This window comes from Chelonia mydas, chromosome 10 (genome assembly GCF_015237465.2).
Source record: "Chelonia mydas isolate rCheMyd1 chromosome 10, rCheMyd1.pri.v2, whole genome shotgun sequence".
NCBI classification, from domain to species: Eukaryota; Metazoa; Chordata; order Testudines; family Cheloniidae; genus Chelonia; species Chelonia mydas.
The window spans coordinates 23,467,817-23,492,258 of record NC_051250.2 but is presented as its reverse complement, the minus strand read 5'-3'; the positions used below and the strand labels follow the sequence as shown (position 1 = coordinate 23,492,258).

At 43.3% G+C, this 24,442-nt stretch overlaps 1 protein-coding gene and 1 long non-coding RNA gene across 2 annotated transcripts in view; one reads left to right on the top strand and one right to left on the bottom strand.

Annotated features, from left to right (window-relative positions):
• The window catches only part of TEKT5 (tektin 5), a 58,442-nt gene extending 43,571 nt beyond the window's left edge, over nt 1–14,871 (bottom strand). The window contains exons 1-4 of the mRNA XM_007053808.2: nt 14,299–14,871; nt 13,132–13,215; nt 9,752–9,822; nt 1,659–1,802 (exon numbers count right to left, since the gene is read on the bottom strand). Of these exons, the coding sequence (XP_007053870.2) occupies nt 1,659–1,802; nt 9,752–9,822; nt 13,132–13,215; nt 14,299–14,871 (872 nt within the window). The remainder of the gene's footprint in view (nt 1–1,658; nt 1,803–9,751; nt 9,823–13,131; nt 13,216–14,298) is intronic.
• Nucleotides 7,291–22,566, top strand: LOC114020779. The gene is made up of 4 exons (XR_005227215.2): nt 7,291–7,372; nt 20,208–20,341; nt 20,985–21,075; nt 21,918–22,566. It is a non-coding gene; the product is annotated as an uncharacterized LOC114020779 (long non-coding RNA).
• Nucleotides 22,567–24,442: the final 1,876 nt, after the last annotated feature.

The window sequence follows — 24,442 nt, the reverse complement described above, 5'->3', positions numbered from 1 at the left end:
GACTCTCTCACCAACATAAGTTGATCCGGTGCAAGATATTATCTCATCAGTCTTACTTCTTCCCCCATGAGCAGACATCTGCAGGTAGTGCTACCTCTCATTCGTAAGTATGAAGTAGACTCAGCATCACAAGTAATGCTGCATTGCAAAGTGATCTCTACCAGGCAGCTAATATGTCTTTAGCACAACAAACACTGCCCTCTGTTGCATGAAGTTATTTTATTCCTGTAGTTTTTAAGCCAGATGTAGGTCTCTCCATTACATCTAAGGCTACCCTCAGGACAGATTCTCTTCAGTCATCAGTAGTTTTCTCGTTAACTGACTAGTGCCAGGGTTGGTTTTTTTTAAATTAGCTTTTGAAAATCTAAATTCAGAAAATAAAGGTCGAGCTATGCCGAACTTTCTCAATGCTACCAATTTAATGGAATGGTTTAAAAAAATTTGACAAGTCCAGAGACCTAATTCTCAAGTAACCCTGGGCTATTTTATGGAACCTTGTAGTACAAAGTTTGGTGTGTGTTTGCATGGTTTTGACCCAAATCACATCACACTTTGCAGTTAGAGAGGAATTTTACTTTGATTTTTGTTTGTTTTTTTAATTGAAGGGAGCAAATATTTATGAATCAAACAGTGGGGGAAAATCTGCATGAATCCATGCGAAGATTCCCACGGCTTTAAAGGACCATTCTAGCTGGAAGATAAAACTCACTACAGACTAAGTTATGTACAGGGACCAGAGATGACCAACTTCCCACACGTCTCCAAGAATAATGTTGACCGGGCTTTCATGACAATTACTTGTTCAAACAATGTTCTTTAAAAAGAAACAAAGAGTTTCAAATATGTGGAGACAGGGTTGAAGGTAAATGGGATTCAGCTCCTCATTGGGCCACCTCTGCTTTCAAAGAGGCCTTGCCAGCAAAACCTGGTGGTGTCGCCGATTATTGGTAAATATTTAATCTTCCCTTCACCAGATGACTGAAGGGTGTTGATAAACTCCAGAGGGAGCTAGATCCAGTTATAGGTGTGGTAACACTACAGAGTTAGGTCAACTCAGCGACGTCACTCAGGGGTGTAAAAACCCCACACCCCTAAGCGGTGTGGTTAAGATGACCTAAATCCCAGTGTAGACAGCACTAGGTCAACAAAAGAATTCTTCCGTTGACCTAGCTACCATTTCTCAGGGAGGTGGATTAACTATACCAACAGGAAAACCCTCCCATCGGTGTAGGTAGCATCTATGCTGAAGTGCTACAGTGTAGACCCTCCCCCCTTGCGGAGTCCAAGAGCCCGGGAACCAGTCCGAGTCCAAGTGTCTACACTGTAATTTAATTGTACTGCAGCCTGAGCCCCATGAGCCTGAGTCAGCTGACACAGGCCAGCTGCCTGTATTTTGTTGTAGCGTAGATCTACCCTGAGGCTTATGAAGGAATAAATAAAAAGCAGGTAATAACTGAGGGTAATGGAAGGTCTCCAAGGCAAAATGTGCAATCTTAAGGAAAAGGCCATTTCTTTTTCTTTCTATATAACTTCTTAAAGAAGAGGCGAGACCCTGATGCACATTAAGGCATGCACAGGAATCTGCCCCAGAGATATGGCATGGTGGCATATAAGGCACAATAAGAGTACAATAGAGTACAATAACTATTCATACTTACGTTCCATCTATTTTTTCCACTCCATGATAGAAGCTGATGCTGTCCGATGTGTTCCTCAGGTTATAACACTTCTCATCAATAAAATGTGCTGAATTTTTGTCAGAAAGATCTCTCTCTAGTGCGTGCTGTGCATCTCTGTTGATACTGCAAAGAACAAGTTCTTAACATTAAAATATAATTCATCTTTAATCAGCACATTTACTTTGGCATTGCTTACAGATTAACTGGTTCCTTTCATTTCAGTCCTGTATAGCCTGACTTCTGCCCACCTGATCCTACAGTCCATTGGCCTCTGCATAGTGGCATGGACAGCATGAGCTTATTGCACTGACAATTGGGTTAGAGAGCATGTTTAGGGAAGTGGTAGTTATGGCATATTCTCTCCCCCATAAGAGCATAAGAATGGCCATAGTGGATCAGACCAATGGTCAATCTAGCCCAGTAGACGGCCCAGTACCGTCTTCCGACAGTGGCCAATGCCAGGTGCTTCAGAGGGAATGAACAGAACAGGGCAATTATCAAGTGATCCATCCCCTGTCATCGAGTCTAAGCTCCTGGAAGTCAGAGGCTTATGGACACCCAGGAAGAACACACGATTGCGTCCCTGACCATCTTTGCTAATAGCCACTGATGGACCTTTCCTCCATGAACTTACTTCTTTGAACCCAGTTATACCTTTGACCTTCACAACATCCCCTAGCAATGAGTACAAGGTTGACTATGCATTGTGTGAAGTACTTCCTTATGTTTGTTTTAAATCTGCTGCTTAATTTCACTGGGTGATCCTTGGTTGTTGTGTTATGTGAAGGGGTGAATAACACTTCCTTTTTCACTTTCTCCACACCATTCATGATTTTATAGACCTCTATCATATCCCCCCTTATTCATGTCTTTTCTAAGATGAACAGACCCTGTCTTTTTAATCTTTCCTTGTTTGGAAGCTGTACCATATACCCAATCACTTTTGTTGCCCTTCTCCATATCTTTTCCAGTTCTAATATATTGTGACAGACCCAGAGCGGTTGGGTGCAGGAGTCTGGTAGAAGTAAAACGCACCGGACACTGGATGAATAGTTTTCTGTTTCCTGAGTGACCAGGGCAGGGGCTACCACAACAGTCAGGAATCTACCTGATTACAAGAAGAAACCAACCAGTTGCTAGTGAACCAAGCCGCCCAAGATTGAGCTCTTCTTCGAGAGGTAGTGGAACAACTAAAGACCCTCTCCAACCGAATCCAAGGGCCCGGAGGGACACAAACCCTAAGGGCAGCAGGCTATCTACCAAAAATGACAGCCGGGAATGACATAGAGGCGTATCTCCTGTCTTTTGAAAGAATTGCTCTGCATGAGGCATGTCCACAGCACCAGTGGGCCAGCATTCTTGCCCCTTTTCTGTGTGGAGAAGCCCAGAAGGCCTATTTTGATCTGCCTTCCAAGGACGCAGCTAACTACCCCCGGCTGAGGATGGAAATCGTGGCCCAATCAGGGGTGATGGCAGCCGTACGGGCCCAGAAGTTCCATGATTGGAAGCATCAGGACAGCAAGCCACCGAAGTCTCAGCTCTTCGATCTGATGCACCTTGCTCAGAAGTGGCTACGGCCTGAGGCATTCAGCTCGGAGAAAATTTTGGAGACATTGGTCATAGACCAATTTATGCGGAGACTCCCACCAGACCTTTGTGTGTGGGGTAGGCCAGCACAACCAGTCCACCTACAACGAAACAATCATGCTGGTAGAGAGATGATTGAAGGCCAGGAAATTGACCCATCTACCTAGGGAAGGCCCTGTACGAGGCAGGAGACCAACGCCAACCCCAGGGGTTCAGGTGACCAGACACCCAAGGACCTCTAGGTGGAAGAAGAGGGAAGCCGAAGACCAGATGGGAATCCGGGAGGATGGGATTGGATTGGGTGGGGAAACCCCAAGGCTAAACCTCCTAACCCACGGGACAGGAGAAGTAATTATAGGTATTATGGGAGTGGGGACCTAGGTCACATAACGGCCCAGTGCCCCAACCTCGAAGAGCCCACGCAGTGTAATCTCAGGGACTGGAGTGGCCCATGCTCCCTCCTCAACCTTCACAGTCACCCCACACAAATATACAAGGCCGGTAAAAGTGGATGGGGTAGAAACCGTGGCGCTCGCAGATTCCAGGAGTGCTATCACCCTGATCTCAGGTAAACTAGTAAAGCGCAGCCAGTTAACACAAGCTAAATGTACAGGGGTAACGTGTCCATGGGACTGTTAGCTACTGTGACGCAGCAGGGAGGGGGGAGTGTTGACCTGGGAATGTGGCAGGGGAGTTTCACTGGGAATGGGAGACCTGAGATCCTGCAACCTGAGCCAGGAGGGGGAGGAGGAGGTAACACCTCTGCCCGGGAATGTGAACAGAGGCTGTAGGAGAGAACCTGCTGGGGGGGGTTAGTTTCAGTTTGGTACTGGGTGGTGGAACGCAGGGAACCCCAGGGCTGGGGTCTAAGCTCCCTGCTCCCCCAGAAGGACTTGACTGAGGGGTCCTGGGTGTACCCACAAGCTCTGTTTTAGACTGTGTTCCTGTTGTCCAATAAACCTTCTGTTTTACTGGCTGGCTGAGAGTCACAGTGAATCCCAGGAAGAGGGGTGCAGGCCCCGGACTCCCGCACACTCCGTGACCACTACTACCCCATCATACCAGTAAAGCTAGAAATTCAGGGAAATGTCACTCAGGTGAAAGTAGGGGTGGTTCCACACCCCCCCTATCCCATGCTCACTGGCAGAGATTTTCCTGGGTTTGGAAACTGGGTTTGCTCGCACTCGAGGGGTTTGAGGAAGAGGAACTCCCCGAACTGAGGGAGGCCTACACAGCAGAATGTTCTCCCCCAGTGTTCACGGAAGTATCCCAGGAATGATTCCCTGCCCCCGGCGGAGGCTAGAAGACCAAAAGGGAAAGAAGGGCTGCCAAGGCGTTTGCTACAAGGACAAAGGGCCACCTGTGTAGATGGGCAGACACGGGCTACTAAAAGGCAGGACCCTGAGATGCAGGAAGGTTCAGAAACTGGTTCCAGCACTCCCTCCCCCCCCCGCCCATACACACACACACACACACACACACACACAGAGCCAGCCAAGAGGGTAGAAGAAGATCCCTCTCAGAGTTCCGGCTGATAAGTCCTGGGAGGGTGACTTTTGGATGGGACCAGGTGGAGGACTCAAGGTATGAGAGCGCCAGGAAGGAGGTGGCCAAGATAGATTGGGTACCCGTAGTGGGAAAAACTCGAGGGCCTGGGCCGTACTTCATAATCAAGAAGGACCTCCTGTACCGGGTCGTGCGCATGCAGAAGAAGAGGTACACCATCCCCTAGTACTCTGGAAACACCAGAGGGCAATATTAAACCTTGTCCACAGTCACCTTTTTGGAGGACACCTGGGGGTGGAGAAAACCCAGATGTGAATCTTGTGCAGGTTCTTCTGGCTGGGGGTACATGAGGATGTCCATCAGTACTGCATCTCCTGTCCCAAATGTCAATTGTACAGCCCTCGTCCACATCTAAGACCCCCTTTGGTACTCCTATCGATTATCGAAGTTCCGTTTGAGCGGATCGCCATGGAAGTGTTACATTACTACCTGCTCGGGCATAGATTTGTCCTTGTAACTGATCATGCCCCTCTTCAATGGATGCAGCGAAACATGGAGAAGAACTCCAGGGAAACCAGGTGGTTCTCCCTCCAACCTTTCCAGTTTCACATGCAACACAGAGCAGGGAGCCACCATGGTGATGCCGATGGTTTGTCACGTGTGCACTGTATGGTGTCCAAAGCTGCCCAACCCATCGGTGTTGAGCGGGGGGGAGGGATATGTGACAGACCCAGACCGCTGGAGGCAGGAGTCTGGTAGAAGGAAAACACACTGGATGAATAGGTTTCTGTTTCCTGAGTGACCAGGGCAGGGGCGTCAGGAAGGTGCTAGAAGCAATTAAGTCAGGCAGACTCCATAAGACACCTGAAACCAGTTAAGAATTGATTAGAAGCAATCAAAGGAAACAGGCTAATCAGATCACCTGATGCTCATTTAGAACCGGCTGGGACTAGTTTAAAAGGAAGCCCCCTCAGAGAGGCTGCCTGGTAGCAGCTGGGAGTAGGAAGGTGTGTTGTGGGAAGACTGGGTGAAAGAAGGTGCACAGTAAAAGACCTGGGAGAACAAGTGTGGTCAGGTACCTAAGAGGGTCTGTTTGGGGAAGTAGCCCAGGGAAGGGCTATAGCTCCAGAAGTATAGGAAAACTACCTGTTTCTGCTGCCAATTAGTGTCTCTGGGCTGGAACCCGGAGAAGACAGCGTGCTCAGGTTCCCCCCAACTCCCGCACTACACAAATGCTCCATGAGAAGGAAGACAGGGACTAAAGAGGGTTCTTACACCAAACCTGTTGACTGGCCGATGATGAAGGTGACTCAGTAAGCTGTAACCCTTGCCTCTAGGAGGGGAGAGAGGCTACACTGAGGGTCACAGCACACCTCTAAGGCAAATCCTAACTGCCTAGAAGTGCAGGACCCCCCGAGGCAAAGCTGGTGCTCTACCACAATATCTTTTTTGAGATGTGACTAGGACTGCACACAATATTCAAGGTATGGGTTTACCCTGGCTTTATACAGTGGCATTATGATATATTCTGTAGTCTTATCTATCCTTTTCCTAATGGTTCCTAACATTTTTCTAGCTTTTTTGTCTGCTGCTGCACACTGAGTGGATGTTTTCAGAGAACTATCCACAATCACACCAAGATCTTTCTTGAATAAGAACAACTAATTTAGACCCCATCGTTTTGAGTACATATAGTGAGGAGGTTTTCCAATGTGCATTATTTTTCATTTATCAACATTGAATTTCATCTGCCATTTTGTTGCCCAGTCACCCAGTTTTTTGAGATTCCTTTGTAACTCTGCCATCTGCTTGGACTTACCCATCTTGAATCATTTTGTATCATATGCAAACTTTGCCACCTCACTGTTCACCATTTTTTCCAGATCATTTGTGACTATGTTGAACAGCAAGGGTCAAGTACAGATCATTGAAGGACCCTGCTATTTATCTCTCTCCACTGTTAAACTGACCATTTATTCCTACACTTCATTTACTGTCTTTTAACCACTTACTGATCCATGAGGGATCTTCCCTGCCCCACCACTTAAAACTCTGGTATTGCCATCTGGACAGCTCAACATATTTAAAAATCATCATCATTTTGGTGATGGGTGGATGGCCAGAAGGGATAGAGATAAAGATTGGCTGTTTTATGCATTATGCACTTGTAGAGAAGTCCTGTAGCTGGCATGACAAACTAGCATTTGGAGTTTCTATCCTCCTCTCTTGGAGAGAAAAAGGTAGGAAACTTGGAACAGGAACACCTGAGCCAGCTATGTTGCTACGGGTGGGAGGCAGAATGGAAAGACAAGTACAGTGTTCAGCTCTCCCAACCCTGCAGATTTTGGAGTCAGATTGATCTAAAGCTAGTCAAGTTTTGGGTGGGTAGAAAGCCACACCCTGCCTCTCTAGTGTTACTGCTCATCCTGCCCAGAAGGAGGGGATATGTGACTCCATCTCTGTTCTCTTAGCCACTTGGAACTTTTGTAATAACTTCTCTTTTTGCTTCTTCCACAGCAGGGGACACCAGGCCCTTTGACTTCCGTGGGAAAGATATGGATGGAGAAAGATCAAGACCCTATTTCTCTCAGTAGTAAGAGGTTTGCTAGTATCTTGGCATTTAAACTCAGCAATATATCTTCTGTCAATACTTTTCAATGGAAACATTATAATCAGTATCTTTCATTTTGGTCATAAAACTGTATCAAAGTTAACTTAGAAATCACAGCCAATAGAAGTGAGTAGAATTCATGCTGCAAAAATATAAACGTGGCTTTTATTTGATCAGTATTAAATACAAAATTATTTTAGGTGTTGCAATAATAAGTGGCAGACATGCACCTCAGCTTGACACCTATAACAGTACCATTGACAAGAAAAGTAATTATAAAATCTATTTATATATGTCTTTCCCATGTGACTTAACCATTAAGTATAATCACCTCCCTTTGATGTATAACTGGAAGCAAGCATACTAATGGCAGTTTTGCACTAGCAGGGAGAGAATAGAAACATGAATCTGTTTGTCCATATCATTACTGAGTAGTTGAAGGAAGTGAATGTAATAAGACTTATCAAATCAGATATTAATTATTCTAGAATAATTTACATTTCCCAAGATAGCTTAATAAACTCTGAAAGAAAATAAACATATTCCATTATAACAATCTTCTTATAAAACCTTTATCCATAAAGAGAATCTAAATCCATTCCACAATATCTCAGTGACTTCTACATATCTGCTGATCTGCTTGGATTCCAGTTTGATTTATCTGGAAGGGTGACTTTTGGATGGGACCAGGTGGAGGACTCAAGGTATGAGAGTGCCAGGAAGGAGGTGGCCAAGATAGATGGGGTACCCGTAGCAGGAAAAACTCGAGGGCTAAACTGCCCCTTTCAGTTGAATATTGTAGTAAAAAAAGTACTTCAGTCCTTCAGAATTTTATTCCAGTGTGGCACATAAGCCATGTTTGCATCATTTAGTCATAAGAATTATGATTTTCCTTTTAATTAACAAGGGATTTCAGGTTCAACATGGCATGTGAAAGCTGAGTTACATTTTTCTTCAGAAGCTTCAGCTCACAGCATATGTACCATCCACATCCTCCAGGACTGAAGCTATTTGTGCTGTATGAGGAACTCCCAATATACAAATGGCTTGCACTCATGCATTCATAACACTTTCAGGACCAGACCCTCAGTTAGCGTTACTAGTGGGATATCTGTTTTTTCCCCACACTTTTTATTAAATAACTGAACAGTTAATACTTGGCTGTTCCCATATATCTGTACAGTCATCTTCACGTAGATGCAAGCAAGGAAATAAAGATCAGTCCTTTACCAGCATTTCTGCATGTTTCACTCTTATTAGATTTAGTTTTTCCTTTAAATTCCTATTACATTAAGACTGGATTTCCAGAGGTCTAGTTCCTAATAAGAATTGGATGCCTAACTCCCTTTCATGCCTTTGAAAATCCCAGCATAAAATTGCATATTATACACAAGGCTCTGACAGTGAAACTTGCTATATTCTCAAATGTCTGTTTGTCCCTTTTTTATCCTATTACTACTATAGTGAGCACCATATATTGACTCACTGATATAAATGGTGACGCTCTGATAGGCCAAAAATCCCTCTAGCTTGATTCTCCTTTACTGTACAGTAAACGACCAGTCATCCAGCAAATAGTTATCACATACAGGAAACATACTTTTTAACATTTATGATTTATAATTCAAAATTCACTTCTCCCTGCATGCAGCTATTGTACATGATACAGTAGTTGGAATTATTGTACTGGTTTTCAGTATTCTGTGAAAACTATTGCACACAGCACCAAACTGGTGGTAAATCCTCTTATATCAAAGGACTCATCAGATTGTAGGGCTTGACCATGCAAGGTGCTGTGCACTTGACTCTGATTAACAATGGGAATTGGAAGTTGAGGGTACCTAACTGATTTTTCCATTTGATGGCCAAACCAAAAACTCAAAAAATGTGTTTTAAATCAACCAACAATTTTGTTTATTGTTTCAGAAAGAAAAACAAAAACATTATTGAACAAAATGTATTGTCTGAACCAAAATGCAATGTTTTATTTTCTTTTGGTGTGGGTCCCCCCCCCCTTTTTTTTGTTTGTTAGCTAGTTAAATCTAGCTAGAAACATCTAGAAATAAAAAGTTTAAACATTTCATTTCAAGAATATTGAAATGAAATGTTTCAAATTTTTGGGAAAATTGTTTTACCTTTTTTCCCTCTAGCCAAAACTATTCACCTACTTCTACCTAAATTCACAAACGGTTGTGGTTGACCCCAAACTGTAATTTTCAGCAAATAAACTATTAGCCATAAAAATTTCACCCAGTTCTATTCAGCACATTATTATGTTTTTGCACTTGTCAATCCGCCTTAAAAATATCTTCCAGTACTGGATTCAGTTCCTCTTTCATTTAAATGGGGTTTAAAACCAAACACTTACCCCAACTGTTGATCAATTCTTTCTGCAAGTTTTCTCATTCTTTCTTGACAAGACTTGAACAAGTCAACCTCCTATAATGAAAAATGTCCAACTGTCAATACTGTCATTACATTAATTTGCTTCAGTATATATAAAATAAACTTAACTATTTTGCAGAATACATACATACACATCATGTATCTAACTGCGTTTAGGGAAGTCGAGAATGTTCTTTGGCAGTACTGAGATATGATATACTGTGCACCAGTCAAAACAGGGAGCATTTGATTTCCTATTATCTCTTCTTCTGGGCAATAAAGCTGCACCTTAGCACTGACACAACTTGTGTCTATGGCTTATGTAATATCAAGCACATTAGTAGATAGGACTACACTAACAAATATAGGCTCAAATTCTGCTTGACTTAGGCATGCTAGAGACATTTCACACCTGAGGTTTAGACCATTAACCCACACTCCTTAATTTTTCACTCACATTCCTGGAGGGAAAAAATGGTGTTATCTTGGAGTTTAGTTTGAGAAAAATCTCGCTTCAGGGGAAAACTCCTTATGAATACTGTTGTAGTTTTCTTCAGAAGGACTAATATTAGCCAAGAGCTTCAAAGCTGAAGTTCACCTGGCTTCCGAAAACCAAACTCAAACAAACCATATTGGAAACCATGTAAAGACCATAATCATGGTCTCCCAAACAAACTTAATTTTGCCTTTGTATTGCCCCACTGCTTCCCTTCTTCAGTCCATTGTATCCTTCATACCTAGCTTGTAAGATATATTTCTATATACAATAGTTTACAAAACTCTGAATATATTTCCTTAAGTGGTTTAAGAAGTCTTTAAGACACCTTAAATTAAAAAAAGTATTTGTTCAGTGTGGTTTTGGAAGATAGCAACTTCTAGACATGAGCGTCTCTGATATTAAGTAATGAGCCTTTACTACCATATTGCCTTTGCTGCTACCATGCAAGTCCCACAATTACGTGTTCTGGATTTGGTCTTTAATGATGTGGCCCCTTTAAATCTCTTCTGTGGTTAACTGTAAGTCGTTTAGGAAGAAACCTTCCCTTGATGTTGGGTAGACACTAAGTCTGATCATCTAAACCTGGACATAAGGGTGTAAAAATCATAAATATTGCAAAGCTGGAAATTCAAAATCAAGGTCCCCAGTTTAAAAAAAATATAAAAAATGATGGAAAATAAGAAAATGCGCAGGCAGTCACCTGAACAACTTTAACTCTGCCCCAAACCTCTGCCATGACAATGCCTAGAAACGTAGAGAGCCTCTAAGAACACACACGTTCATGTTCACACACACTAAAATATCAAGAGCGCCTCTTAGTAGACCTTCTTCTGTCTTACAGTGATCGCACATTGGCATAGACTTTGAACAAAATGATAGTTGTATTCACACTGCAAATTCCTAAGGCTGGTTTCTTTAGGTCCAAAGGTTACCAACAGGTAACTACCTATGGGGCCAGTTTGAATTTAAAAGAGCACAGGACGGTATTCGTAGTAGTAGTGGTATTACTGAAGCACATAGGAATCCTGGGCATAGACCAGGACCCTATTGTGGTAGGCACTGTACAAACAGGACAAAAAGACTGTCTCTGCTCCAAAGAGCTTAATTAATCATGTATTTCATACTCTCAGATTTAAACATGCCTCCAAATGCTCTTAAAACAATTCCAATACTTTCTTCAGAACCTTTCCCAATAAGGTGATTTTTTTTTTTGTACCATGAACTCCAGCTCTGACACTGCCCGCTAAACGTATGTATGCACTGTAATCAGGGAGTGTAATTGCAGCCTCGGTAGACATACCCCGGGTAGATTTAATCTAGCTATCTCGTGTACTGATACAATGAAGTGATAGCAGCCGGGGCTTTAGTATGGCCACGCCACCTGAGTAATTACCCAGCACTCCAAGAAGGTTCATATACCAAACTGAAGCTCACGCTGCTGTGGCTTCACCGCTATCAATGCCTAAGCTTACCTAGACTGAAGTTAGCTCACACAGGTCTACACATGCTGCAATCATACACTCCATGGTTTATGTGGATATACCCTCAGAAGCAGCTAGTTTTTTTTTCCAGATGAGTCAGTCAGCCAAGCAAGGAGTGTAAGGGGGCCTGATGGGACTAAGTGCCAAGTAGAACACCTGTGATTGATTGATTGATTGGAGGGCCAGGAAGGGGGGCAGAGCTAGAATAGGATCATTAGACTCCTGGACCTTACAGTCAGGGGGGTAGCTACAAGGGAGACCACAATCTTCTGTAGAGAGAAATCCACAGTGTGTGAGTCAGCCCCTAAAGGACAGGAAAAGGGTTAGTTGAGTGGAGAAAAGAAAAGCTGTAAGGACCGAGGGAGAAGCTAGAGGCCTGAGAACCAAAGGGAGGCTGTGTTAAGCACAAGCTGCGGGGAAGCAGCAGAAGGGAGGTTGGAGGTAGGAAGTGGCCCAGGAAAGCAGCAGCATGTATGAAGCAGCAGACCTAGCTGCTTAATATAGGGTCCCTGAGTTGGAACCCAGAGTAGAGAGTGAGCCTGGGCTCCCCTACCGCTCCTGAGGAAGAGGCATGCAAGCTGAGTAGAAGGAATGTTGAATCCAGGTTGGGACTGAAGCCTGACCCTGAAGGACGGGCTGAGGAATAGTCCAAGAGGGGGCTGAAGGCTCTTTTGTATTGGGATGTTTTGTGAACCCTAGAAGATAACAGAACTTTATATGACTTGGCTGGAGAGCCAAGCTATGGAGCTGGTGAGAGGCAGATGGCCTGCAGGAGGTGCTGGAGACAAGGGCCACTTGCAACATTGCACCCTGACACAAGAGGATATGATGGGTGGTGAGTACACTACCTTACAGGTGGCTACACAGATGAAGCCCAAAGATAGCTTCCCAGATGACTGCTCCAGAGCAGTGATTGGAGGAACCACCAGAATGAAGCTTTCTTTCCTGGCTCTTGGGGTAAGGAAGAAGGAGTATTCTTTCATCCTTCCACCCCAGCTTCCCCTCTTCGATGACCCCTGCTGCATTCACATAAGCTCACTTACATTAGCTCCCTCCCCGCCTCTCCCTGTTGACTAACTTCCCACAGGATAGATTGACCTGGGTATTCAATTATATGACGAGACACTAGCAGGGAATTTGTGGTGTAGTGTCTAAAGCTTTCTGACACCTTACCCATCATGGCCAAAAAGTAACAATCATGTTCATGATTAATTTCTCAAAATGACTAGGAGTTCCTTAACTTGATGTGTTTTCCCCCTCCTTTTCAGTCTTGCAACTGAATTCCAGAGAGAGTTTGTGTTTTTTGTCCAAATAAAAACTACCCGCTTTGATTTTTAGCTATTTTCTACAGATTAATTCATCAAGTAACAAGTCTCATCATACCTGTATGAGGTTCTTTTCAACGTCATCATGTACTAGGTCAATCCCCATCCGCTTCTCACGGTTATATAAGCATTCCAAGGCTACCTGCAAGCAAACCAGAGGAAAATTTGCATCAAATTCAGTATTGCACTTTACAAAGGAACTTCAATTTACTTGTCAAGGGATCATTGAACAGATTGGTAAGAGGTGGCCTTCTAATAAAGGTGGAACAGAATTGTACTTGATACTTTGGGGTGGTTTCATTGTATATAACGGATGCATGTCTGTGATTCGTGCTTATCTCTGTTGGCATTTGCTTTCTAAGGGCAAGCTGCAGTCATAATTTTGTCTAGTAATCAACTGTATAATAATTAGATGGACCAGAACCAGTCACTATACCTCAACATATCTGAGCTTTGGAGTAATTTGGATCTGAATCCAAGCTTTGTGTCTACAACCTTCTTCTATACTGGGTCATACCAAAACCCCTGAGTCAAACCTACATACTACAGAGAGTGATCTGTACATATGTAGGATATTTAAATAGGAAAATGAGATTAGGATCTAAACCTTTTCCAGGCCCATCTCTACTATACATGTTGCATTCATGTGTCTTGAACAACAGTAACAAATGAAATCATACTAACCTTCTGTTCATGGGAATACTTCTGTTAAGAGATATTATAGAGTTATCTGTGGACAGCCTTTCTGAATCTAGTGGGCCTAACTGAATGTGGGTGACTAAAACCCAGATTTTCAAAGGTATTTAGGCTCCTAACTTCCATTGAAATCAAGGAACCTTAAATACCTTAGATCTGGACCTGAGGCCATGATCCTGAATTTTGATATTTTTATTTGTACTTGCATACAAGTTTCTTTGACAGAAATAATTTCATAGATAATATTCTACAAGCTTTTATAAACTCTAACTTTAGACTTCCTATGTTTTTAGTGATTGCTGACGTCCATTCCTATACAGCAAAACTTAAATCCATGTTAGTGCAGTTTTTCTGTTGGAATTAACTTGCACCTCAGATCTTCAAAATGCAATCTCTAGGGCTCTGTTTTGGTAAAAATAAGAGCGAGGCTTAGACATACTAATACATTCAGTATTAAGCTAGAACTCCATCCCTTTGCTTTGCCTGTGCCCCAAAGCAGTTTAGAGAACAGCAGCTACCTCTGACCCACCTTCAGTGGCCTTTGTGCCTCATCAGCAGCACACTCCAGCCGCCTCTTGGCTGTTTCCAGGGCACGAATCTCCGTCAGCAGACGGTCTAGCTCATAGGTCAGCTCTGACCTCCAAAAATCGATGTCAGACAGTCTCTGTCCTAGGCTTCTTCCAGTGTTGTCCTGTGTCTGGTGGGTCAGCTGGTCTTTGTCTTGCATCAGTCTCAAGGAATCATCATTCAGCCGGCCAGCCCAGTGCCGGCAGGACTCCGATCCTTTGTATTGAACCGTGTTTGCCTGGTACCAGTCGCGGGGGGAGTAGCGAGCATATAAGGCAGACCGCACTGAGGGCAGTATAGTGGGTGGCCGCAAAGGGGCACAGATTCGCATATTCCCCTGCTCATTGGAGTTGGTGGGGACTGCAGATACTCTGTAAAACAGGCTGGGTTTCCATGAGTTGAGGTAGCGGTAACCTGGCAGGTAGTAAGACTGGTAACTGTCCTGAGTTGTGCTGGTGCAGACTGGCTCAGGGAATAAGTAGCTCTTTTTGGGGCCACAGTAGCTGGCTGTCTGAGTGGTTCCAAGGAACTCCATCCTGCTCCTTACCTCATGCACCCACCCTTACTTTGTAGCTCAAACGCTGCAGCCTGTGAAGTTCAAAGCCCAGACAGGAATGGTTGTATCTCTTGGCCAGTGCTGCTTTTATTGCAGGTACTGCTTTATCCTCTGTGACTCAGTGATGTTGTCATAAAGCCTACTGAGGACATCATTATCCACAAAGGACCCTTAAGCATGCTCAGGTTGGCTTTATTAAACAAACAAACCAACTGCACTCAGGAAGCAGGTTGCTTTGAAAGACTGCAGAGGATTGTTATTAACTGCATAAGCTCCCCGTGCAGACATGTGCTCAGGTTCCTGGGAACATCTGGCTCACGCCAGCTATGCTTAGAGGTTTAACACAGCCTTTGGCATAGTCACCACCAAACAAGTAACTGTATAGTTATCTGTACAATTGACTTAGAGAACCAGCCGAGTGTGTACAAAGTAAAACTGAGTAAAAACCTCAGGCTTTGCCTCTGTTTGTGCTTTTATATGAGGTTTCTTTTTGTAAGGTGGAGAGCCCTCTCTCACGCCTCCTTTTAACTATCTTATTCCCTCCCATTTACAAATATTTACTAACATCACATACTGGAAATACATTTCTCCTCTCTATATTTTGTCCTCTGTCCTACATCTTAGTCTTTCTTAAATCCACTGCTTTGAGACCTCTATGTGGCTCATCCCCATACAAGGAATTTTGCAGAAAAATTAATTGTTTCAATAGAAATAATATTTCACTCTCTTAAACAATGCTCCTTAAATTGCTGCAGATTGGTTTCAAAACTGTAGGTGTTCAATTTTGGACAATGACCATCTTAGCTTTTTATCTACAGCATATGAAAGTGTATAATTTTCAATTTGGGGAAATACATTGTATATGAGCATTAGTTACACTGTGGCACATTCCTGTCTGGGAAAACTAGAGAGACACTGTCAGTTAATTTGGGCTCAAAATTAGGAGGGTTTTTGTTTTTTTGTTTTTAAAGATGACTTCTTAATGTAATTTCCCTGCAGTGTTAGGAAACACATTCAGCAGCATTGTGTTAGCATGCTAAACCCAGGGAATGAAGCTACATCAACTTCACTGGATGTTGGATTGGGCTTTTTAAGCAGAGAGGGCCTGATTCTGCAAAAGCTTGCGCATATAAGTAACTTCACTCCTATGAGTACCCCAATGAACTAACACACTGCAGCTACTCATCGGTGTAAAATTATTCATGTGCATCATTGATTGCAAGATTGCTGTCAGAATTCATCACTTACTTCAATCCCAGCCAAACACTGCAAAACCTATTCCCAGCCAAGATGCACCTGTGAAGTAGCTCCTAATGTCCCAAGAGAGGGATGGTTCTGTGGCACACTCCTTCTCTAGGGTTCCCCGGCACACTCCTTTCCTGGTGTTCCCCAGGAGAGAGCCTTTAATTAATCTCCCAGAAGCAGAGAAGATAACCTGGGCCTGCTGATTACTTTTTGAACTGGGCTAAGGCCCTAGTTCAGAAATGTATTTGAGCACACGCCTAACTTGTAAAAAGTCCCACTGAAATCAGTGGAATTAATCATATGTTTTAAGCTAGGCATGTATTTACATATCTTGCTGAACTGGAGTCTAACATGAAGCCATGTGTTTCATATGGAAAGTAATGCATAAATTCCCAGATATTTAATTCTCCTTTCACTTTGTTTCCACCCCAATCTAGACCTTTGAACTTGCCTGAACATTAGATTCACCTTCTTTTCTTTGCTTTTCCATATAAGCAGAACAACCAGCCAGATCATTACATAGCAATAAATGCAGAAAACATGTAATTATCATATGGCAATAAGCATACCCCTGATGTAGGTATATTTGAATGGAAAAAAATATAGAAGGGAAGAATGTCTATTGATGATAGTGTAGATGCCAAACTCTACTGAAGAAGTCTAATGTTACTATTTTAAGAGGTTTCCTTCTAGTTTGCCTCTTTTTAGCAAATGAAGAGTTATTTAGAAAGCCTGTTTATTTTGGTTGAATGGTTTTGGTGGGGTTTTTTTGTTTGTTATTTAATCAGCAAATGTTAAGTGGAAAATGCTTGTGTTTGGTAGGAGACAATTTGCAATGTTGTGTTTAATTTTTTTTTCCTATAAAGACCAATTTGACTCTGAGCTGGGAGACCTAAGCTGCAAACATTGCCAGATGCATACTCTTCTCTATATACATAGGTTTGGCAGAATTAGATGTTTATTTTTTATCATTTTGATGGGTATTGAGATTTATTTTCAAGCATTTTACTGATTTTTACTGATATTAAACTTTCACAGTTGCAGAAAATTATGGGGAAACCAGACAATAATTGACAGATGTTAAAGCTTTAAAACTGTTAAAACACAAATTGTCAACCTCACATTTCAAAGTATATAAAGCAAATATCCTTAAATCAAATTCTTAATTTCTCAAGCAGCATTTTTCTTACTTTCCTATATGTAAATTTTGACTATCAGTGGAACTATTTTTCATTGGTTGGAGTGCGTATGGTGAAATAGACATTTACTGATAAAAATATCTAATCCTTCCAAACTTATCTGTATAACACTTTGCCAGGATCAGACCAGCTGGAAATGTTTCCTCTATCCAAAGTGTTAACTAAAATATTCCTAAAGTAAAATGAACATATTATGGAATTGGCCTTTCAGTCTAGCAGCAGTGCAACAGGCTCCAGTGTAGGGTATCTGAGGGCTTGTCCACGCTTACTGGGGGATTGACAAGTGGCGATCGATGCATCAGCAGTCGATTTAGCGGGTCTAGTGAAGTCCTGCTAAATCGAATGCAGATCGCTCCCACGTTGACTCCTGTACTCCACCGGATCAAGATGAGTAAGAGTGGGGACAGATCTAAGCTACGTCAATTTGAGTTATGCTATTTTAAGACATATGACGCCTTTGAGGAAAAAGAGTATAAAAATCAAGCAAATTAAATTACTGTTGAGGGATTCCTTAATTAACGCTTGAGGAAGCAACACTACTAGACAGAGTAGCCAAAACTTTGCTCCGTGGGCTCAAGTAGGACTGTGAGCCAGAGGGGCTTCCAGGCAGCCAAGGCCTTGCCTTGAGGGAATCTGACACAGGCCAGAGGGCTGAGGAGACCAGACCGGGAGAGAACAAGTTGTCCACAGAATGGGTAACCACCTTCTCTGTTTGCCAAGCAGGAACTGTGTGAGGCTAGCACAGGGCCAATTTGTGTATGTTTGTGAAAGAGAGGCTCACTAAGAGGAATGGATAGCTCTTAATGTGTAGTTCTTTAATGTCTAACGTAGGAGTTATGTGCTTAATGTAACCGTTTACCGTTTGTGTGATTTCTTCTCAAATAAACTGCAGTGCACGCAAGTTAATTACGGTGGACCTTTTTCACTCGTATGACAGTAATCTGCTCCCCTGGGAGCCATTAAAGATCCATTCAGGGGGAGTAGCCCCCTGGTGCCAACACTCAAGTGAAGGAGGAATAATATTGAAAATGGGACTTGCCTAATGAAATTCATTGGAAGGCAACCATTATCTGCTAGTCAGAGAGGAGAAAAATGTGTTCAGAACTTCTGTGAACAATAGCAATGCCATTTTCTAGACTGAGTAATACATGATCTCTCATGTATCAAATTTTCTTTTTCAAAGCCAAAAGGTAATAAAAGCTATTTAGTGGGCCAGTATAACAGGACAGATAACCTATATATGTACCCCACCCCTTTATTGGGTAGACTGGCTCAACTATTTGAGTGTGTCACCCTCTAATGACTGGCCTACAGAGTTTAAAAGTTGCACTATTTTTAGCTCCTGGGTTCTCTGCTTTGTAGGCAGACACAGTGATGGGGTGAAGTGTGTCAGGATTATGGTAGCACTCACTGTTTCTCGTTTCACTGATTACTTTAGTAAGACTCTTTTTAAACAATTTTTTACAGCTAAAAACAAACGCTAGTGACAACTAGTGATGATTCCTATTTAGTTCATCTGCTAGAGACCTATGCTTCCGTTTCCTATACTGCATGTGAGTAGTTCAACTGACAATAGTAATGCCTATTGATTTCACTAGGATTATCTATATGGATAGTTGCCCTTGAATGGTCAGAGTGCATCAGTAGGCGAACAAGCCATTCCAATATTCAAAGGCTTTACCTTTCTTCCTTGGAGAGAATTTCACTCAGAGTAACTTTGGAAAAGCATTGTTTTATTTGTAAGTAAGTCCATGCATAGATGTCACAAAGACAGCATAGGAAGTTTCACAGTAAATGAAATAATCTCCCAAAGGTAACATGTTACAGTACAATTCAGAAATAAATCACAGTGTAAAAGTGGTAATGATAGATTAGTAGCAGAATCTCTCCCTACAGATGTGCATTCATGGTTGATCCAGTCTCATCTGGACTAAATGAAGAACCTTTTCCTTGAAATTCCAACACCATCTTCTTAGAACTGACATTTCATTTGTTTATAGGGTTGCCAAAGACAACCAAATAGAATGTAAGGCATGGCCTCCTCAAATTCCTATTTCCTAATTACTAATAATTGTCACAGATATGTCCTGTGCTCTGAAAAGTCCATTATGGTATCCTACAGTTAGTAAGTAACTAACTAAACTAAAGCTGAAAATCTTTGATCATCCATAGTGAGGAAATGATTTTTTTAGCATTATACAGTAGTGCTATCCAGACTGGTGAAGTAGGAAGTTTGATCACATGACACATTACAAACACTAGTTGCCAAAAGTCAAAGGGTGAGGCAGGTAAAGGAATTTGGAAATAAGTCTTAGATCATTTTAAGTTTCTTACAGTGATCTAAGATCTTAAATTGACTTAACTAACAACTTTTAAAACAAAAATTGGGGACAAAAATAGATGGGAAGGGCACGTATAGTGGCTTGTTCTTTCTCCAGCTGGGCACTTTATAAAAGGGGGGACAGTCTTAAGTATTGAAATACCTATTTAACTTGATGTGAAAAACATTGCACCATTTCACTTGGGTGCAGAAGAAAGTTAGGCAAAATGGCCCAAAGTAACCTTCCGAAGGGGGGACAGGGAGAGAGGAAAAATCAAGATGGCTCTTGAGGAGTTTTTTCTGCATCCTGTTTTGCAAGGGCACTTGCAGCACAGCAGAAAAGGGAGGCAGTGTAGCATGCAGATCAGTGGGGTAAATAGAGCATAATTGGATGCCTTTGAATGGCCAATTCATATATGATGATATAAGGGTCCTCCTTTGTAAAGTAGCATGTTTCTCATCCCCCAGCTGGTTGTGCATTATGGTCTCAAGAGAGGGGCAACCTGAATGTATAGCACCTCCAGCAATGTGTAATTTCAAATTTTTTTCAGGTCAGATCGCTCCAGCTGGCAGTGAAATTCACAGAAGTGGGTAAAAGGGAGGAAACTTCCATGAGGATCCACTTGCAGAGTTCCTCCTTGAACGTTCTGTTGGGGAGTGGGGTTTGCTCCCCATGGGATCAGAGGTAGGGACCACCCAGAAACCTGGAGGATCCCTGGAGATCATGGTCATCTGTGTGGTGGTCCTGTGCCCCTGTACTGGGTCAGTACCCCCAGAAGTATAGGCACCAACTCCATGGGTGCTGCAGGGCTGGAGCACCCGTAAGAAAAATTAGTGGGTGCTCAGCACCCACCAGCAGCCAGTTCCCCTTCCCCCCCAGGGCCTCCTATCTACCGGCAGCCCTGACAATCAACTCCTCCCCCTCCCTCCCTTCCAGTGCCTCCCGCCCGCCGCAATCAGCTGTTCCGCGGCATGCAGGAGGTGCTGGGGGGACGGGGAGGAGCAGGGATGGGTGTGTTCAAGGGAGGGGGTGGAAGTGGGTGGTAAGAGGCGGGGTGGGGGTGGGAGCGGGAGCTTGGGGAAGGGATCGGGTGGGCAGGGCCTGGGGCTGAGTGTGAGGCTGAGCACAAGTGGGGCCCAGAGGAAGCTGGCGCCTGTGCCCAGCAGCATCCTTGCTTATTGGTAGCATGGCTACATCTACCTTTTCGGGATTCTTTGTGGAGCTGGTGGGAGAATGGCGTTCTCCTTTGGACTCACCTATGCCTAATGTGGGACCACCTACTTCCTACATACAGCTCACAGAGTCCCTCCCCATTCCCTTCTTGCAGGTCTTAAACTCTTGGAATTCCCTGCAAAGATCATGAAGAGCGATGGTGCTGCAGAGCTGCTTCACCCCACTGGCAGGTGGAACTGGGAAGTGTTAGTAAATATTAACCTTTTTAGTCCTCTTTTTCTTGTATGTTAAATTCACTTGCTTATTAACTATTCTCTCACAATCTTTATGATATTAGCAAAGAGTGTTTGAATTTTAAGGCCCACAGTGTTGATTCTTAACCCGTACGTGACCTGTATTCAGGAATTTCATGTGATTTAAATAGTGGGCTGTATCTCATTATTGCTGATGCCTCCAACTCTGTGGGAACTGAGGAGTCCATCGAAAAGGCCCCTCAAACGAATGTGTCTATAGCAGTGGTGGGCAACCTGTGGCCCATCAGGGTAATCTGCTGGCGGGCCACCAGACAGTTGGTTTACATTTGCACAGCCTCCCACAGCTCCCAGTGGCTGCGGTTCGCTGTTCCTGACCAATGGGAGATGTGGGAAGTGGCGGCCAGCAGATCTCTGCAGCCTGCACCACTTTCCGCAGCTTCCATTGGCCGGGAACAGTGAACCATGGCTACTGGAAGCTGTGGGCGGCAGTGCAAATGTAAACCAACTGTCTGGCGGCCCGCCAATGGATTACCCTCATGGGCTGCAGGTTGCCCACCACTGGTCTACAGTGTAAACAAAACTTGATAATTGATAAGGGGTACTTGTTGTTACAGATGAGTTCTATAATGGATGAAATAATGACCCACTGAAAGATGTTTCTAATTCATTTGTCATTTGACTGGATTGATGAATAACAAGGAATCTCTAATCAGATAAACTGAGGACCATAAAAGAAATTCCATTAGTAATTAGGAAAAGAGAACACATGGTAAAATTAATCATGGGAAAGTATTTTTCCTTTCTAAAAGGAGTTTTTGTCTCACCCCCTGTAGAAGAGAGATGGTTCAGGAGTTACTGTGGGGAATACAGACTGCCACCATCCTACCAGAGACAGAGGAGGAAGAAACAGAGGCTGGCTCTTTACTTTATGCTAAGGGTGGTAAAGTATCTATTCTTTCTGTATAGTGCTGTACTAATCTGATTGGTAATCTTTGATTAAATAATTATATCTGAGCCTGTTATTTGACAATCTCAAATTGTTAATTTCAAACACAGAACAGAAGATATGTATGCAGAAGGTACCCCCTATGTGTGAGTTTTGGAAGCACAATCTGGCCCTTCCTATGTAAGAACCTTCAAGACGTTTGACATTATTTATTATTTCTAACTATTCTGTGGTTGAGATCAGCAATTTCCCTTCTCCCTTTGGGTGTACTTTGGCTAGATATGCTGGCATGAGCTCTCACACTAATGTGAATTTTCATTTTTCATTTAATCAGCCTTCCTCTGTAAAAATATGAGTGAGCAAGTTTTATGTGCCTCAGTACAGCACAAGAGGGTATAATTTCTCCAACTCCTATGATTTTAGGGGTTGGTTTTGGTTTTAAATGAGGAGCTTACTGAAAAGCTATTGATTGATTTGGGAAAGGTACAACATAACATTGTCAAATTGTAGTCACTGCTACAGCCTGTCTCTTTCACATACAGCAATTTGGAGGGTGGGGGGTTTTAATGTTTCAGTTTGTATTATAAGAACTGTCTCCAGGTATAGTTGGGATTGCATTTCCAGATCTCAGTATAAAAACAAGGGACTTGAAAGGAAATAGGTTAAGAGAAACTGAACACCACACATTTTTCCAGCTCATTGGCTAGATTAAAAATCTGTCTATGTAATAAGATTCCAGGATTGTCACTCTGAAACCTATAATATCTGTTGAGGCAGTGTGAAGCAATTGAAACAGCTACAAAATTGGCTGAGAGCTGGTTTTGTTCAGAATATCACCACATTTAATCATCAATGGGATTTGTGGTCTGTTACCAGCCAATTTTTAGGTTCTCAGCCATTTATGAATTACACCTGTGTGGCAGTAAGGCTTGCATTTATGCCATGTCAAGCGTTCTAGACCATTGTGATCTCAGAGGTAACTTAGCCAATCACCACCCTTCCGCTACAGATAACTTTCATGCAACAATTGCATTGGGTGTATGAGGGAGACTGCACAGATGGTGGATTACTTAGATCAGCTGCCGCAGTTCTTACAGCACAGGCTTTCAGCTACTAGTTGTCCATAAAGTGTGGCGCCTAAGCAAATAAACCAGCCAACACATTAAAGATAGAAGAAAGAAATGCCTGAGAGAAAGCAGGGAATGTTGTTCACCATATGTTTGCTGAATGCATAACCCCATGGGCCCCATATTTGGCCAAAGCTGCTTCTACATACTAATGTAATATAAAAATAAAGTAGTCAAAAGTGGAGGAATGAGAATGTATGTGCATAGCAGGACTAGCTCCTGCCAAACCGGTACTTTTAAGCAAAGAATGGTGTGCTGTTTCCTTTACCCACCACAGCCAGTTTAGAAGAGCTCCTGCACTGGAGTCTAAATTCATAGGTGACACATGTATACATCATGTCTTTATTAGCCCTTGAGCATATGACAGCTGGTAGGTAAGACTTTCCTCTGAATTTGGGCTTAGATCCCTAACCCAAGCATGAGCTTGAAAAAGGGAGGCTGTGCCTTCTGTCAACAATGTCACCTTCAATTTGGCCCCTTTGCCTGTCTGAGCCTCAAGCGAGCCCTGGCCCCAGAAACAAACTGACCAGGAAGGAGAGTGTTGGGGACACTGGGGCATGGCTACTAGGTAACTCGAGGGGATGGAAGACCACGAGTGTCAATGAAGCCCCCTCGCACTAGGCCCAAGTGTCCTTGCCCCCCCCCCCCCCGCCTGGAGGCACTCGCAGCAGCTATGCGTACGAGGCCCAAGTGTCCTTGACCCCCCTGCCTGGAGGCACTCGCAGCAGTTATACTAAGAATCTGCAACAATATGTTGCAGAGTCAGACTGCCTGAAACGAAGCAAGGCCAAACAGGGCAGATATGGAAGAACAATGCTGAATAAAGCAGCTTTATGTATAGTTTAACAAATGATACAAAAAACAAGGGGAACTAGCTGGTAACTGGATTGGCTGGCTATATGGATACTTAGGGCAGCTTGCTATTGGATAAGTATGCTGAAGAAAGGATGTATAAAAGCCTGTGTAACTTCCTGCTCTGTGTGCAGGATTTGAGATTCTATTCTCCCTGTACCTTGTTTGCAGCTGCAAATAAACTTTTCTGCTTCTCCACCCCGTTGTGATTATTGGGTGACGCACACCGGGTAACGAAGTAGTCAAAAGTGGAGGAATGATGTTGTTTTGCCTCTCGGCACTGGGTGCCGGCAACAGCTTTTGGCGTCCCTGGGTGGGCGACGAGGCTGCTATTTAGCCTTGCCCGGACCCCTCCTGGAGGTCGAGGATTGCAGCAAGAACCGACGCCCAGCGCACACCGGTGAGTTCATCGGGGGCCTCGGAGGAGACGCGA